Consider the following 15,041-nt stretch of genomic DNA (forward strand, 5'->3'; position numbering starts at 1 on the left):
CAGCAGCATTCTGGGGCACAATTACTATAAAATCAGTGTGTGTGTGTGTGTGTGTGTGTGTGTGTGTGTGTGTGTGTGTGTGTGTGTGTGTGTGTGTGTGTGTGTGTGTGTGTGTGTGTGTGTGTGCATGCGTGCACGCGTAGTTCAAGCTGCATTTTTTTTTTCTCAAATTAAAATGGTGTTTACTTGCATTTTTCATTTCAGGGGTTGGATCTGATCTGAAATTCCAAAATGTTTGCCTATAACGTCATTAATGCAGGTAAAATAATTAAGTTGCTGTAACTGTCTTTTCTTCTCTTTTGCTGAAACCCCATCCTTGTCCTTTTTTTCAAACATTCTTTTATTTTTTAAGGAGCAAGTTAACATCAAGTTTGTTTAAACTAATATACAAAATGATGCACCTTTTGTTTGACTAGGAACCCAAGCAGTATTTCCTGGAGGGTACCCAGGAGGATTCCCAGGAGGAAACCAAGGAGGGTACCCAGGAGGAAACCAAGGAGGGTACCCAGGAGGAAACCAAGGAGGATACCCAGGAGGAAACCAAGGAGGAAACCAAGGAGGATACCCAGGAGGAAACCAAGGAGGAAACCAAGGAGGAAACCAAGGAGGATACCCAGGAGGAAACCAAGGAGGAAACCAAGGAGGATACCCAGGAGGAAACCAAGGAGGAAACCAAGGAGGATACCCAGGAGGAAACCAAGGAGGAAACCAAGGAGGAAACCAAGGAGGGTACCCAGGTAGACCTGGCAAGCCCCAGTCTAGGCGCCCTCACCCTTGTGATCCATGCCCACCTGAACCCTGCAACCCATGCCGACCTGAACCCTGGGACCCATGCCGACCTGAACCCTGGGACCCATGCCGACCTGAACCCTGGGACCCATGCTATTCTTCAGCATGGGACCCATGTGGAGGGTTTGGCGGATATGGCTATTGGGCCTAGTTGGAAGTTTTCCCTGCCGTGTTAGGATCCTGAGCAGTAAGGGTGAGATCCAGTTGATTTATCGATACATTTAAAGTGTAAATCATTGAGTCGTTGTCATATCAAAGTAAATACACTGACAATAACTAACAGTAACATTTTATTGGTACAGTTACATATTATTAACAAATCATGTTCTGGAAGGAAATTACAATAAATTCTGTCTAATCCTCCAACAGCTCCTGCAGCCACGACCCAGACTAGATGACCATATCCTGATGAAAACAGAAACAACACAAGTTGCCACCTGGAAACCTTCGTCCTGCTTTGTTTCATAGAATAAATCAATCTGATCACCCAAATATTGAAGCTTGTTTTTCATGTACACACTGTAAGCTTTTGATGTGTTACACAGTCATCATGATTATGATTGTTTCCTTTTGATTTGCAACATTAAACTGCTCTCTGTTCATTCATAAAGCAAGTCATCTCTACAATGCCCTGTCTCTTATTGTCTTCTTTTCTTTTTTAAACATAAAAAAAACAGAAATATTTTATCAATCCCTGGGTAGCTGGGTTATATAATAAAATTTAAACAAGAGAAGATAGTAACAATATATATAACAATATAAATAGAATGTAAAATGTGTATGCATTATGGCAACATAACTATATGTATATATAATTTATCAGAAATTCAGTCTACACATTATTAATGGGGTAAATCAGAATAGAAACATTATTGTCATTGCACATCACGTATACAATGAAATTTCAGTGCTTGTCTGGTCAGTACAGTACAGTATTAAATATCAAACAGGAATAAATAAAAAATAGCATAAAAAATAAAAGGATTTAAAGGGCATATACAGTATGTACAAATGACTATTTTTAGCTGGAAATGGACACAGACATTGACATGGAAATGGACAGAAACACAGAAATTTGGAGACACACATTGGGGTGGCTGTGGCTCAGGGTTAGGGTTAGACTCAGCGTCTTGTTATTGGAAGGATGCTGGTTTGATTCCCCTCCTGATGTTGACAGGCACGGACATGAAAACACAGATTTGGACACAGTTAACACTCTGAATACTTCCTCCCCACTGCTGCCTCGTGTCTTCCTATAAAGGCAGAGCCAGTTCACTGCAGTCGGTGGCTGCACCAGTAGAAACTTCCTGGGCATAATTACCATAAGGTAAGTGTGTGTGTGTGTGTGTGTTAAAACTGCTTAAATTGGCATTTTGTAAACATGTTTATGAACAAAGGCCTTTGTTTGTATACTCCTCTTTCATTTCAGGGTTTGGTTCTGATCTGAAATTCTATTAATGTTTGGCTATAACATCCAAGGGGGAAACCCAGGAGGAATCCCTGGGATGTTCGGGCAGGAATGTCAGCAACATGGGTAACAACTCACTTTGTTCATTCTCAGTTTTTCCTTCACTTTTACTAAAATCCATCCTCGTTCTTATTGTCGAACATTCTTTTAAATCTTGAGGAACAACAACTGGAATCAAGATAATACAATCTGAAATAGGAGGTTATTAACCCTACTGCTTTTGTTTGACTAGGAATCCAGTATGTCCTTGCCTGTAAACCTCAGCCAATGCCAGGAGGAACCCCAGGAGGATACCCAGGTGGACACCTGGGAGTAACCCCAGGAGTAAACCCTGGAGGAATCCCTGGAGGAACACTGGGAGGAACAGTTGGAATGCCGGCAGGAAACCCAGGAGTAAACCCAGGTGGATACCCAGGAGTAAACCCAGGTGGACACCCAGGAGTAAACCCAGGTGGACTGCCAGGTGGAGTAAACCCAGGAGTAAACCCAGGTGGATACCCAGGAGTAAACCCAGGTGGGCCGCCAGGAGTAAACCCAGGTGGGCCGCCAGGAGTAAACCCAGGAGTAAACCCAGGAGTAAACCCAGGTGGGCCGCCAGGAGTAAACCCAGGAGTAAACCCAGGAGTAAACCCAGGTGGGCCGCCAGGAGTAAACCCAGGAGTAAACCCAGGAGTAAACCCAGGTGGACCACCAGGAGTAAACCCAGGAGTAAACCCAGGAGTAAACCCAGGTGGACCACCAGGAGTAAACCCAGGAGTAATCCCAGGAGTAAACCCAGGTGGACACCCAGGAGTAAACCCAGGTGGACTGCCAGGTGGAGTAAACCCAGGAGTAAACCCAGGTGGATACCCAGGAGTAAACCCAGGTGGGCCGCCAGGAGTAAACCCAGGTGGGCCGCCAGGAGTAAACCCAGGAGTAAACCCAGGAGTAAACCCAGGTGGGCCGCCAGGAGTAAACCCAGGAGTAAACCCAGGAGTAAACCCAGGTGGACCACCAGGAGTAAACCCAGGAGTAAACCCAGGAGTAAACCCAGGTGGACCACCAGGAGTAAACCCAGGAGTAAACCCAGGAGTAAACCCAGGTGGACCACCAGGAGTAAACCCAGGAGTAAACCCAGGAGTAATCCCAGGAGTAAACCCAGGTGGACCACCAGGAGTAAACCCAGGAGTAAACCCAGGAGTAATCCCAGGAGTAAACCCAGGTGGACCACCAGGAGTAAACCCAGTTGGAATGCCGGCAGGAAACCCGGGAGGAATCCCAGGAGGAAACCCGGGAGGAAACCCCGGTTTCTACCCAGGGGGAGTCCCGGTTGGAACCCAGGGAGGAGTCCCGGGAGGAACCCCCGGTTTCTACCCAGGGGGAGTCCCGGTTGGAACCCAGGGAGGAGTCCCGGGAGGAACCCCCGGTTTCTACCCAGGGGGAGTCCCGGTTGGAACCCAGGGAGGAGTCCCGGGAGGAATCCCAGGAGGAAACCCAGGAGGAAATGCGGGAGGAAACCTGGGAGGAAACCCCTGGCCTGCCCAACCCACCCCTCCTGCAGCCAGGATTTGTGGAGTGGTGAATGGACCTGATTGGGTTTGGCTGTCGCCTTGTTAAGACCCTGAACAGCAATGGTGAGAGCCAGTCAATTTATTTATAAATCTAAAGTCCAAATCATCCCATTCTTATTTACTACCAAAGAAAATACTGTTCAACAGTCCAGTGATAGTCAGCAATGGTTACATTTTGGCCCTATTAATGTCACTTATGCAATTAATCAAATTGTTAAATACAAGCAGAAACAGTTTATTCACAAATCAAATTCTTAAAAGAACTAACTATTTATAATATTAGTTTTAGTTGTTTTTTTTTTAATCAGGCAGTACACTCAGTTGCCAGTTTGTTTGATACAAGAGCTAAAACCAACGCAAAAGTTCTGCAATGTCCTCACTGCATGAAGGTTATAATGTTCAGCTTAACAAAAAACTTAATTAATAGACCGTTTGACATGTTTTTGGTAATATTTTACTCTGCTGTCATCCTCAAACAGCCCCTGCAGCAGCACCTCCGATGAGATGGAGACGTCTGAACGGGAGGAGCAACAAGACAGATGCCCAGCTCAAAATCTTCATCCTGCTTCCTTTATTGATAATCAGTTAATTTGACCACCTCTATTTTGAAGCATGTGTTTTGTGTGACACTCTGTATGCATGAATTAGATCAAAATTGTTCTCTTGTGATAAACAGCATTAAACTGCTTTCTGTTCATTATCAAAGCAAATCATCTCTTTATTTATAAACTTGTGATGAGCAATTTTAATGTTTTTCTGATATTTAATAGCCTTGACAGCTAGTATAAATTGATCAAACATTGTAAAAGAGTTTAAATTCACTGCGAGGACTAGCAGTGTCACTCAAACTACAAATATAAAAGAAAGTGAAGGGGTGGGAAAGCTATCTTGTTCCACCCTGGAAAGCATAAAATATGAGCAAATAAAGTGCTTCACATAAAGAGTCTAAAAAGAAACTATACTTGCCAAGATTTGCATCCACCTGTTTTGTTCAGTTAGGCAGACAATCACATATAAGATTCTCAAGGTTGAGTCAAAACATCCCAGAAAATGAGCTGATGACAGCGTTTACAGTGTTTTCCCCTAAAGATTCTTGAGAGGATCCTCAACGCCAACAACACTAAAGACATGTGGCATTCAAAAACAAAAGTTACAGAGTTACAAAATCAGGAGCGCCCCCATCATATGTGAGGTTGTGTTGCTTGGTGAGCAACATAGGCCACTGTCAGTGTCTACAGCAGATGTGAGAGTGAAAACATGTGAAGTCGTTGGTCCTGATAACATACCTGACACTGCACTGAAAACATGCCAATCCACTGATTTTCTAACTTATATTTTTAATATACCACTCTCACAGGAGATTGTCCCCACCTGCTTTGAGAAACAGGTCCTCCAGTTCTCCTCAGTGTTATTCAACCACCAAATAAAGTAATATTTCTTTCTTTCTCCCTTTAACATTCAAGCTTGAGAAACTTTTTCTTTTTCACTCTGGATATGTAGCAATGTTATGGTCATTTCTGTAGAAAAGGGGAGAGAACTTGATGGTGTCTTGTTTCCCTGGTACTGTGAAAAGAGGATGCTGTTTGTGTTGTGAAATGTGATGTTTATTGAGACTGTGCATCTCTGTCTCCTTGACTCTCAACCCAACAATTGCTGTCATCATGTAAAACTGGACTATAATAAATAATGCATGCCACGTTTTTTTCACAAACATTGCCATCATGTTTGGTGTGCGCTTGGTGCGGAAAGAAATGGTAAAAACATGTTTTCACAGTAAAAAAAATCAAACTTCTTCCTACTCAGATTTTATGTTTTTGTTTTTTTGTGTGTGTGATTTTAGGTCCATTGTGTTAATACAGTACGTCAAAATAAAAAGAAATAACTGTACAGTCACACATGTGAGGTTGTGCTAAAGAAAATGACACCAAACATGGCAAGATAAACAGTTTTTAACGTGAAATATAAAATCAAAAATTGTTAAAAACGGCCAATTATACCCTGGACTTCAGAGGGTTAACCAGCGAGCCCTGAACCATATTACCCCTCAAGAGATGAGAGTCTGATACCAAACAACATCAACACTCCCCCAGTACACACCTAAAGCAGCAAACGTTGGGGCTAAGGGCCACTGACCAGGCTGCCCTACTGAATTTGATGTGCTGAGAGTGAGAAACAGCTGGTTTCTCAACTTTGATAAATACAAAGAAGAAGAAGAAACAGAAGGTTCTGCATTTTATGAGTGTTACAACACAGGTATCGACACACTCGTACTCCCACACTGTGGTCTCACCAGCAGAAATGTGTAGAAACAGTGAAAAGTCAAAGTTCAAGAGATTAATATTGAAGTTCAAGTCAGTGACACTATCCGTTCACGTCTCCAATTGTTTAAAACTGTTCCAGTGATGTAAAAGTTCTATACCTGAAGTTTATACACATTTATTAATTATGGTTGATTAACATCTACACACTTAAGAAAAATAAAGAATCAAAATCTTCTTTACAGTGTCTGAAACTACTTGGCTGACCAGTGGATACAAGCTCTGAGAGATTTTTAATTAATTTTATAGCAATTTTTAAAAGCAAAACAATAAAAGCTGGCATTAGGATTTGACATCTTATGTTAACTGAATAACTTTGAGTGTATTGGTTGTAGAAAACAATATATTTGGATATACACATCAAATGAAGAGATATTTCATTGTTTGTGTTTGTTTTTTTACAAACACACACAGAAAACGACTGAACGCACCTGATACCACTTTTTGTTTGTTTACTTATTATGTGTAAGGACTTTTGCTCCAGGGGAATAAAGTTTTGAAATGTTTCAACACAACAAAGGACAATAACAAGCACATGCATGGTGAAGGTGTCGCTTTGGGCTCTGGGTAACTGATGTGACATTTCTCAGCATTTTATGATTTTTTACAAAACATACAATTGATTCTAGAAAGAAAAAAAACAATAAAAAAAGAATAGTTATTTGCAAAACAGTTCAATATGGCTCCAACTCAACAAACTACAGCATTTAAATCCTGCTTTTACATTGATGCATGAGTAATATCAATGTCATGATATCAATAATAGTATAAGAGTAACAGTTTTCTGCATGGAGTACTTTTACTTTTAATACTTTAAGCATATTTTCAATGCAGGACTTTTACTTGTAGAATGGTATTTTTTACAGAATGGTATTAATACGTTTACTTAAGAAAAGGATCTACTTCCTCTTCCACTGCCTGTCCGCCCCCCTGGCTTCCTATATAAACAGAGCCGGGTCACTGCTGTGTCTGTGGATCTGCACTCCAGCACTCAGTAAGTATACTAGTAGATCTCTGGACATTGATACCATAAAATGTGTGTATTGATATGTTGATCAGCTTGTATTTCATGGATTTACTGTTTATCAGCATCAGCATATCTAACTGATGTCTTACTGTGATACCTGGCTTTATGATATATTCATCACAACTGCATGATGTAAGGCTTCTGACCTGTGCTACCTGTTTTCAAAAATGCTATCTTTTCTACAGCGTACTGCAGATGCTATACAGATTCTACACAATATAGCATTTGTGTAAAAAATATGTTTGTCATGTTAACAAGATGTTTGTTCATTTTGCTTCTTTCATTACAGGGTTTGGATCTGATCTGAAATTCCAAAATGTTCGGCCAAAACGTCACTAACTACGGTAAAGACGTCACTCAGTGTAACTGTGTTTTGCTCGTTCTCATCATTTTCCACTTTTACTAAAACCAAAGCATTAAGGAGCAAACTGACATCAGGTTTTTACAGAGAAAAAGACAACCCCCCTTTTTTTTTAATAGGAACCCAAGGGACATACGGAGGAGGATACCCAAGAGGAATGCAAGGAGGAAACCCAGGATATGGACCAGATCCTTGCCTACCCCAACCCCAACCTTGCCCACCCCAACCCCAACCTTACCTACCCCAACCCCAACCTTGCCCACCCCAACCCCAACCTTACCTACCCCAACCCCAACCTTGCCCACCCCAACCCCAACCTTACCTACCCCAACCCCAACCTTACCTACCCCAACCCCAACCTTGCCCACCCCAACCCCAACCCAGCATCGTACCCAGCATTCTGGGCTTTGTGTCAGACATCATTCATTCTATTCCACAGCCTCAGCCCTATAATCCATGCATTCCTCAGCCCGCAGTTCCCTGCGTTCCTGTTTGGTGCAAACCGTGTTAGGATCCTGAGCAGCAATGGGTGAGATCCAGTTGATTTATTGAAAATGTAAAGTGCAAATCATTGAGTCTCTTTTTGGTCCCAGAGCAAATTACAGCTCAACACTCCACTGACAAACAGCGACAGTTACATTTATGCCTCATTGATTTCCCTTCCCAGTTGTCAGTTTAGGTACAACCTTAGTTAGACAGCTAAAGCTATTACACTGTAGAAACATTATCAATAGGAAAATTGACATGTATTTAGTAAATTACATGATGATATTTGTTTGTGCTGTCGTCATTCAGCAGCTCCTGATGGGATGAACATGTCTGGATGGAAAAAGAAACAAGACCAGCTGCTGCCTGGAAACCTTCATCCTGCTTGCTTTGATACAAATAATCATTTCGTTGGATCACCTACATTTTAAATTCTGTTTTTCTTTGTGCAACATGCTATGCACTTGATGAATTAGACCTAATTGTTACCTTGTGATTAACAACATTAAACTGCTTTCTGCTCATCATAAAAAAAAGTCAATGCTCTGTCTCTTTATTGTCATTAATCCCCAAATGGAATCTGGGTTACATTAGAGTTGCTCCTTCCAGAATAGAAATGTAACAGTATATTTAAATTATAAGAAATTATAAAATATATATATATAAATATAATATATAAATAATAATACAATACACAAGAGTATGCACAATTAGGGATTTGGTGGAGGGGTTGAACTCAACCAGTGCTGCATGTCATGTCTCTCTTTCATCTGACTTTCATGTCAACTCTTCAAGCTGTCTTGGCACTGACAAAGTAAAATAAATAAAATTATAAAATAAAGGCATTACAAAGCCTAACAAGATATTTGAAAAGGGGAAAAAATATATTTCTATTCTTTTTCTTAGAAATAAAGGCTATCCCATTCAAAAAAAAATGCCAAGAAACAAAATCAATGATCTAACACAATGGTGTGGAGTATTCTGATTATTCTGTGCCTCTTCCTGAGGTTTCTTCTATCCTTTTGTCCTCGATGTACAACATCCCAACAGAAAATTGTTGCTGCTTTAGATGAGATGTGATGGTCTTTCTTACCCATGTGAACCTCTCAGAAAATAATTCCTAAATAAATAGGATCTTGCCCTTCCACCATCTTATTTTGTGTTTGGTAAGCCAACACATATATAATGTCAATACCCATAAAATGCACTTCACTGCGCTTTTCTTTGCACTTTGTTTTTAGTCGATGCTTTGTTTTTTGCCCTCTCAACTAATTTTGTTTGTTTTTTTTCTAGTCTCCTGGTTTTTGTACTTTTCAGCTTGTTAAAATAAAGCTTGCTTTTCTTCCCCCCCCCCCCAATCCTGCCTCCTGTGTGTGTCTGTATTTGGGTCCACATCTAGTTTCCCACTTTATTGTATCACATATGTTCAGCTGTAAGACGGTGACTTACTTTCCTTTTTATAACATGCAGTACACAAAATAGTGGCGTTAGATATATGATTATTCCATGACAAAAACAAAAGGCATTCCATGATAAGTCACCAAGTAGTCTCACAAAACATTCATTATCATTTAATAATCAATATATATAGAAAGAGCAACCAATTAAATTTGAAAGAATATGACCACCTGCCAAATACTGTATTGGTCCCCCTTTTGCTGCCAAAACCGCCCCGACTCATGGACTTCACTAGACCACTGACGGTGTGCTGTGGTGTTTAAGTCCTTTAAGCTACGATTTTGGGCCTCCATGGATCTTGGACTTGATTTGGCAGTGGACAAGGGTCAGCGAGGGCACCTTGACTCGTCTGCGGCTATGCAGCCCCATACCCAACAAACTGTGATGCACTGTGTACTCTGACACCTTTCTATCAGAACTTCTTCATTAACTTCTTCAGACATTTGAGCAATAGTAGCTCGTCTGTTGGGTCGAACACGCGGGCCAGCCTTCGCTCCCCACGTGCATCAGTGAACCTTGGCCGCCCATGATCCTGTTGCCGGTTCACCACTGGCTCTTCCTTGGACCACTGCACACCGGGAAAACCAGGAAAATTTGGCCCTTGTCACACTCGCTAAAATCCTAGCGCTTGCCCATTCTTCCTGCTTTTAACACATCAACTTTGAGGACAACATGTTCACTTGCTGAAATATATCCCACCGACCAACAGGTGCCATGACAGAGAGATAATAAGAGTTATTCACTTCACCTGTCAGTGGTCATAATGTAACACCTGATCAGTGTACAGTACATAGAACAACGGGGCATTTAATGTACAGCTTTTTTTTAAGGAGCTTCATTGTGAGGATTATAGTGTTACTCAACCTGCAAATATAAAAAAGGGGAACAAATATTAATGTGACATTTCTGTCTCCTTTCAACATTCAGAGGGTGGTAAACTTTCCCCTTTTCACTCTGGACATGTAGCAATCTTATGGTCATTTCAATAGAAAAGGGAGAGAGGCTTATAACACAGTGCTTCCCTGGTACTGTAAAAAGAGGATGCTGCGTTTATTGTGAAATGTGATGTTTAATATCAAGACTGTGCAATTTCTTGCAACCCAACGACAGCTGACATTATGACAGATTAAACCTGTAACCTGAGCAGCAATGCAGGATCTGAGGCACTTCTAGAAGGCGCCTTAAAACTGTATGACAATCTGCTACTATCAAAGGTGCTCAGTTAATGTGTTTTAAAAGTTTTATGAAATGTGTAAAAGAATTTAAACCCAAGTCTAAAAATCTCAACTCCTTCCTAAACATCTAGAAAAAATATATTCTATGATTCTTAGTGGATGTTTCTTCAATAAATGTGTTGTTTTTGTTTTTCGCTTAAGCAATTCTTCAATTTAGAAAAATTATTCCTCTCAAAAAATCATTGATGTCCCATGATGTCTAAACCTTTATCAGGGTGACAGAGTTGGCAGAGCATAACATTGTTCATCAGCACCCTGCACCAACTCAACAAAGCTCCAGGCTTTTATTCATTGTCCACTAATTCTGTCACTTTAACGCCTGAATGATTTAAGTGGAGTTAAAAGTCTGGTCCTGAGAAATGTTTTAAGATGATAGACTCCCAATTGAAAGTTGAAAGTTGACTGCAGATGATTGGCTTGAGACCTCACTTTACAAAGACATGACTCCAAAAAGACTTGAATAAAGCCAGTTAGCATGCTCACTTATTTATGTATCTTTGCAAAGCAACACGTCGCCATCAGGGTTTCAGAACTGTTATTCACATTCTGTTTATAATTTTAGTGGTTTTTGAAACAAAATTCTTACATATTTTGACTTTAATGGTTTCTGAAGTTTGAGAACTAAAAACAAGAAGAAGAAATAAAAGGTTCTGCATTTTGCCAGTGTTACAACACTGGAATCGACAGATTCATACTCCCAACACTATACTCCCACTGGCAGCCAATAGACTTGAGAAACAGTGAAAGATCATCAGAGTTCAAGTCAGTGCCAGGACTCACAACAGTTCAAGTTCAAGTTGGTGACACCGACACTTATGTTCATATCTCCAATTGTTTAATTTATTGATATTCAAGCCTATAAGTAGTGAATATGCTTTTCTCACCATTAGCACCTTTAAGTAAACTGAACATGTTTGAGTTTTTGCCTGTTTTGGTTTATGATACATCATCACAGGCTGAGAGAAATGAAGAGATATTTGAAAAGTATTTTGGATGTTTTTGTTTTTTTTTAATAAACTTCAGTAAAATGTTTTATATCAAGAGTTATTCTATCAAAGTTAGAAATCTCACTGTCATTATAACGCTGATAAAGACTTTTGCTTGCTTGCAGAGGAAAAAAGATTTTGAAATGTTTGGACACAACTGAGGAAAATAACACTTTTGGTCAGAAATTATTGGTCAGAAAGTATTTACATTTTTTTTAATATACAATTTCAGGTTTGCACAATTGGTAGGACAACACATGCAGTACTTGAGGAATAACATTTTAAAAGTTTTTAGGCAAGGAACAGTTTTGGTGCATAGACGGTCTGAAAATTTATTTGCTATTTAAACTTTTTTGACTAGCATTTTTCATTCTTTATGTATCCAGCTTGGCACAATTGGTTGGACATCACATGTAATACTTTTACTTTTATACTTTAAGGACATTACCTGAATATACTCTCATACATTACATACGTTAATTGTAGGAGTCTGACTTGTAACAGAGTATTTTTACAGGGGTGTACTGGTACGTTTACTGAAGTAAAGGATGTGATTACTTCCTCCTCCACTGCCTGTCCGCCCCATGGCTTCCTATAAAAGCAGAGCTGCTTCACTGCTGTGTCAGTGGATCTGCACTCTAGCACTCAGTAGGTTCACTAGTAAATCTCTTGTCATTATCATATTTAACAAATATGCTGTCTTTTCCACAGTGAACTGAAGACGCTTTCTGTAGCAATTTATGTTATACAACTGCATAAATCTGCATATGTGTAATAATGTGCTCTTATTTTTTTCATGTTTGCATCTGTTGTTTCAGGGTTTGGATCTGATCTGAAATTCAAAAATGTTCGGCCAGGGCGTCACTAACAACGGTAAAAAAAAAAAAAAAAAACTGTTGTTGTAACTGTCTTTTGTTGTTTCATCAGTTTTTGCTGTTACTTTAACTCCATCCTGACCCTGTTTGTCAAATGTTCTTCATGAATTTTCAAGTTTGTGCAAAGAAAAAGAGAAAACAATGATCCCCCTTATGTTTGAGTAGGATATCAAGGAACATGGGGATCCCAGTGGCAATACCCAGGAGGGCCAATGCCTGGGGGAATGCCTGGAGGAATGCCTGGAGGAATGCCTGGGGGAATGCCTGGAGGTATGCCTGGAGGGCCAATGCCTGGGGGAATGCCAGGAGGGCCAATGCCTGGAGGAAATCCTGGGGGACCAAGGGGTTGGGGGTGTTGATCTCACTAGGGTCCTGAGCAGTAAAGGTAAGATCCAGCTGATTTATCCATAAATGGACAATGCAAATCATTGAATGTGAGTCACATTTAAGTCTCATTAATTTCAAGTATGTGATAAATCAAACTAGTTAGCTAGTAAACTATCATTTGAAACAGTTAATTTCATTTCTCTTTTTACATGTATTTCTTTTTCCTGTCAGGCAATATGCTAAGTTGTCAGTTTATCAGATTGACCAGCTAAAGCTAATGCAGTCTAATAGAAGAGCCCTGCCATGAATCCTCCCTTAATGAAGATTATAGTGTTCAGTTTTTGGTGAAATTTGATTGATAGACTAAATTACATGTTTTTATTAAATTAAATATCATTGTTGGTCTCTGTTGTCATTCTCCAGCAGCTCCTGCAGCAGCGCCTCTGAACAGATAACGATGTCTGAATGGGAGGAGAAACAATCCCATTTTCCTCCGGACACTTTCATCCTGCTTCTTTTAATGAAAATAATCAGTTAATTTAACCATCTAACTTTTAAATCCTGTGTCTTGTGCAACATACTGTGCTTTTGATGAATTACACAGTGATTATAATTATTCCCTTGTGATTTACAACATTAAACTGCTTTTTGCTCATTATAAAAAAAAAACATCAATGCTCTGTCTCTTTATTGTCATTAATCCCCAAATGGAATCTGGGTTACATTAGAGTTTCTCCTTCCAGAACAGAAATGTCACAGTATAATGAAATTATAAAAAAATTTAAAAGTAGTAAACATAATAAATAGGGTTAGTATTGAGTATGCACAATGAGAAATTTGGTGGAGGGGTTGATTGCGACCTGTAGCCCCTTTGCTGCATGTTACCCCTTCTGCGATCCGACTGTCAACTCCTCAAGCCTTCTTGGCAAATAAAGGCAATACAAAGCCTAACAAAATGTTTGAAAAATAACTATTCTGTGCCTTTTCCTGAGGTTTCTCCTATCTTTTTTTTCCCTCATTAAAGGTATTTCTTAACATGTGAAATTGCTCATCACTCAAATTGAGAGTCTAAGAACAGAGCATATTGTTCACTGTACAGATTGTAAAGCCAACTGAGGCAATGTGATTGTGATTTTGGGTTTCATAAATAAGACTGATTTGATTTGACACAAAAGAGCCCTGAGGGAAACCAACTTTCCTCGATGTACAACATCTTAATAGAAAAGTAGTTTTTTTTTCTCGATATGATGTGATTGTCCTTCTTACCCATGTGAACCTGTCAGAAAGTAATTCCAAATTCTTTCTTGGCCTTACGCGATCTTACTTTGTGTTTGGTTGGCCAACACAGTATCATGAATGTACATAGTAGTATCATGTCAATACCCATAAAATGCTCTTCGCTGCCAAGTTCAGCTGTAGGAAGGTGACTTACTTTACTTTATAACATGCTGTAAACAAAATAGTGGCATTAGAAATATTATTATTTGGGTCAGTTAGAAAATGTCAATTTTTTTAAAGAAAAGTATTAAGGTTTTAACACTTTATTAACAGAATAACTGACATGTTTTTTTAGCAGCTGAATGTCAATGTTTGTCTCTGCTGTTGCCCTCCAGCAGCTCCTGCAGCAGCCACCTCGACGAGACAAAGATGTTTTAAATAGGAGGAGAAACAAGAGAGGTTTCTATCTGGAAACCTTCTAGTGTTGCTTTCGTCAACGAAAATTATGGCTAAATATCGTCATCAACAAACCTTTATCACACGACGGAAACGAGACGAGACGCAACGTAAATGGTGGTCATGTGACGAAAACTATAATCGAATATATAATGCAATGTTGTTGATGAATAAAAATGGGACTAAATGTGGTTTACAAAATAAAAATTCTGCTAAAGTATTTCTTCATTTTCGTTGACCAAAACGAGACGAGACGAAATGTAATAACGTTATTTCGTCTCACTATTTTGCAATATTTCTGTTTCCTAAGTCTCATTTTAGTTTATAATCATATGGATGCTGTTATAATGTGTAGTGATTGAGATACTGACCCACCAAATATCCTGGAAAGTGATAAAGTTACACTTTTCGCTCATCAGTAAACTGGATGCTGTCTGACTCACTTGCGAGGACAGAGGCTGATTTCTGGGGGAAAGTTCACGGTCTG

The 15,041-nt window shown here is 39.7% G+C and overlaps 1 protein-coding gene and 1 long non-coding RNA gene across 3 annotated transcripts; both read left to right on the top strand.

Annotated features, from left to right (window-relative positions):
• Positions 1–2,003: 2,003 nt before the first annotated feature.
• LOC119026180 (elastin-like) lies at positions 2,004–4,441 on the top strand. Its single transcript, XM_037110344.1, has 4 exons — positions 2,004–2,116; positions 2,219–2,323; positions 2,490–3,870; positions 4,287–4,441. Exons 2-3 carry the CDS (start codon positions 2,320–2,322, stop codon positions 3,851–3,853), a joined length of 1,368 nt encoding a protein of 455 aa, XP_036966239.1. The 5' UTR covers positions 2,004–2,116; positions 2,219–2,319; the 3' UTR covers positions 3,854–3,870; positions 4,287–4,441.
• Positions 4,442–7,097: 2,656 nt separating this feature from the next.
• LOC119025857 lies at positions 7,098–13,548 on the top strand. 2 transcript variants are annotated; one of them, XR_005076940.1, is made up of 4 exons: positions 7,098–7,119; positions 12,497–12,551; positions 12,719–12,938; positions 13,304–13,548. It is a non-coding gene; the product is annotated as an uncharacterized LOC119025857 (long non-coding RNA). The 2 variants fall into 2 exon arrangements; XR_005076939.1 differs by lacking the exon at positions 7,098–7,119 and adding an exon at positions 12,206–12,326.
• The last annotated feature ends 1,493 nt before the right edge of the window (positions 13,549–15,041 follow it).

This window comes from Acanthopagrus latus, chromosome 9 (assembly GCF_904848185.1).
Source record: "Acanthopagrus latus isolate v.2019 chromosome 9, fAcaLat1.1, whole genome shotgun sequence".
NCBI classification, from domain to species: domain Eukaryota; kingdom Metazoa; phylum Chordata; class Actinopteri; order Spariformes; family Sparidae; genus Acanthopagrus; species Acanthopagrus latus.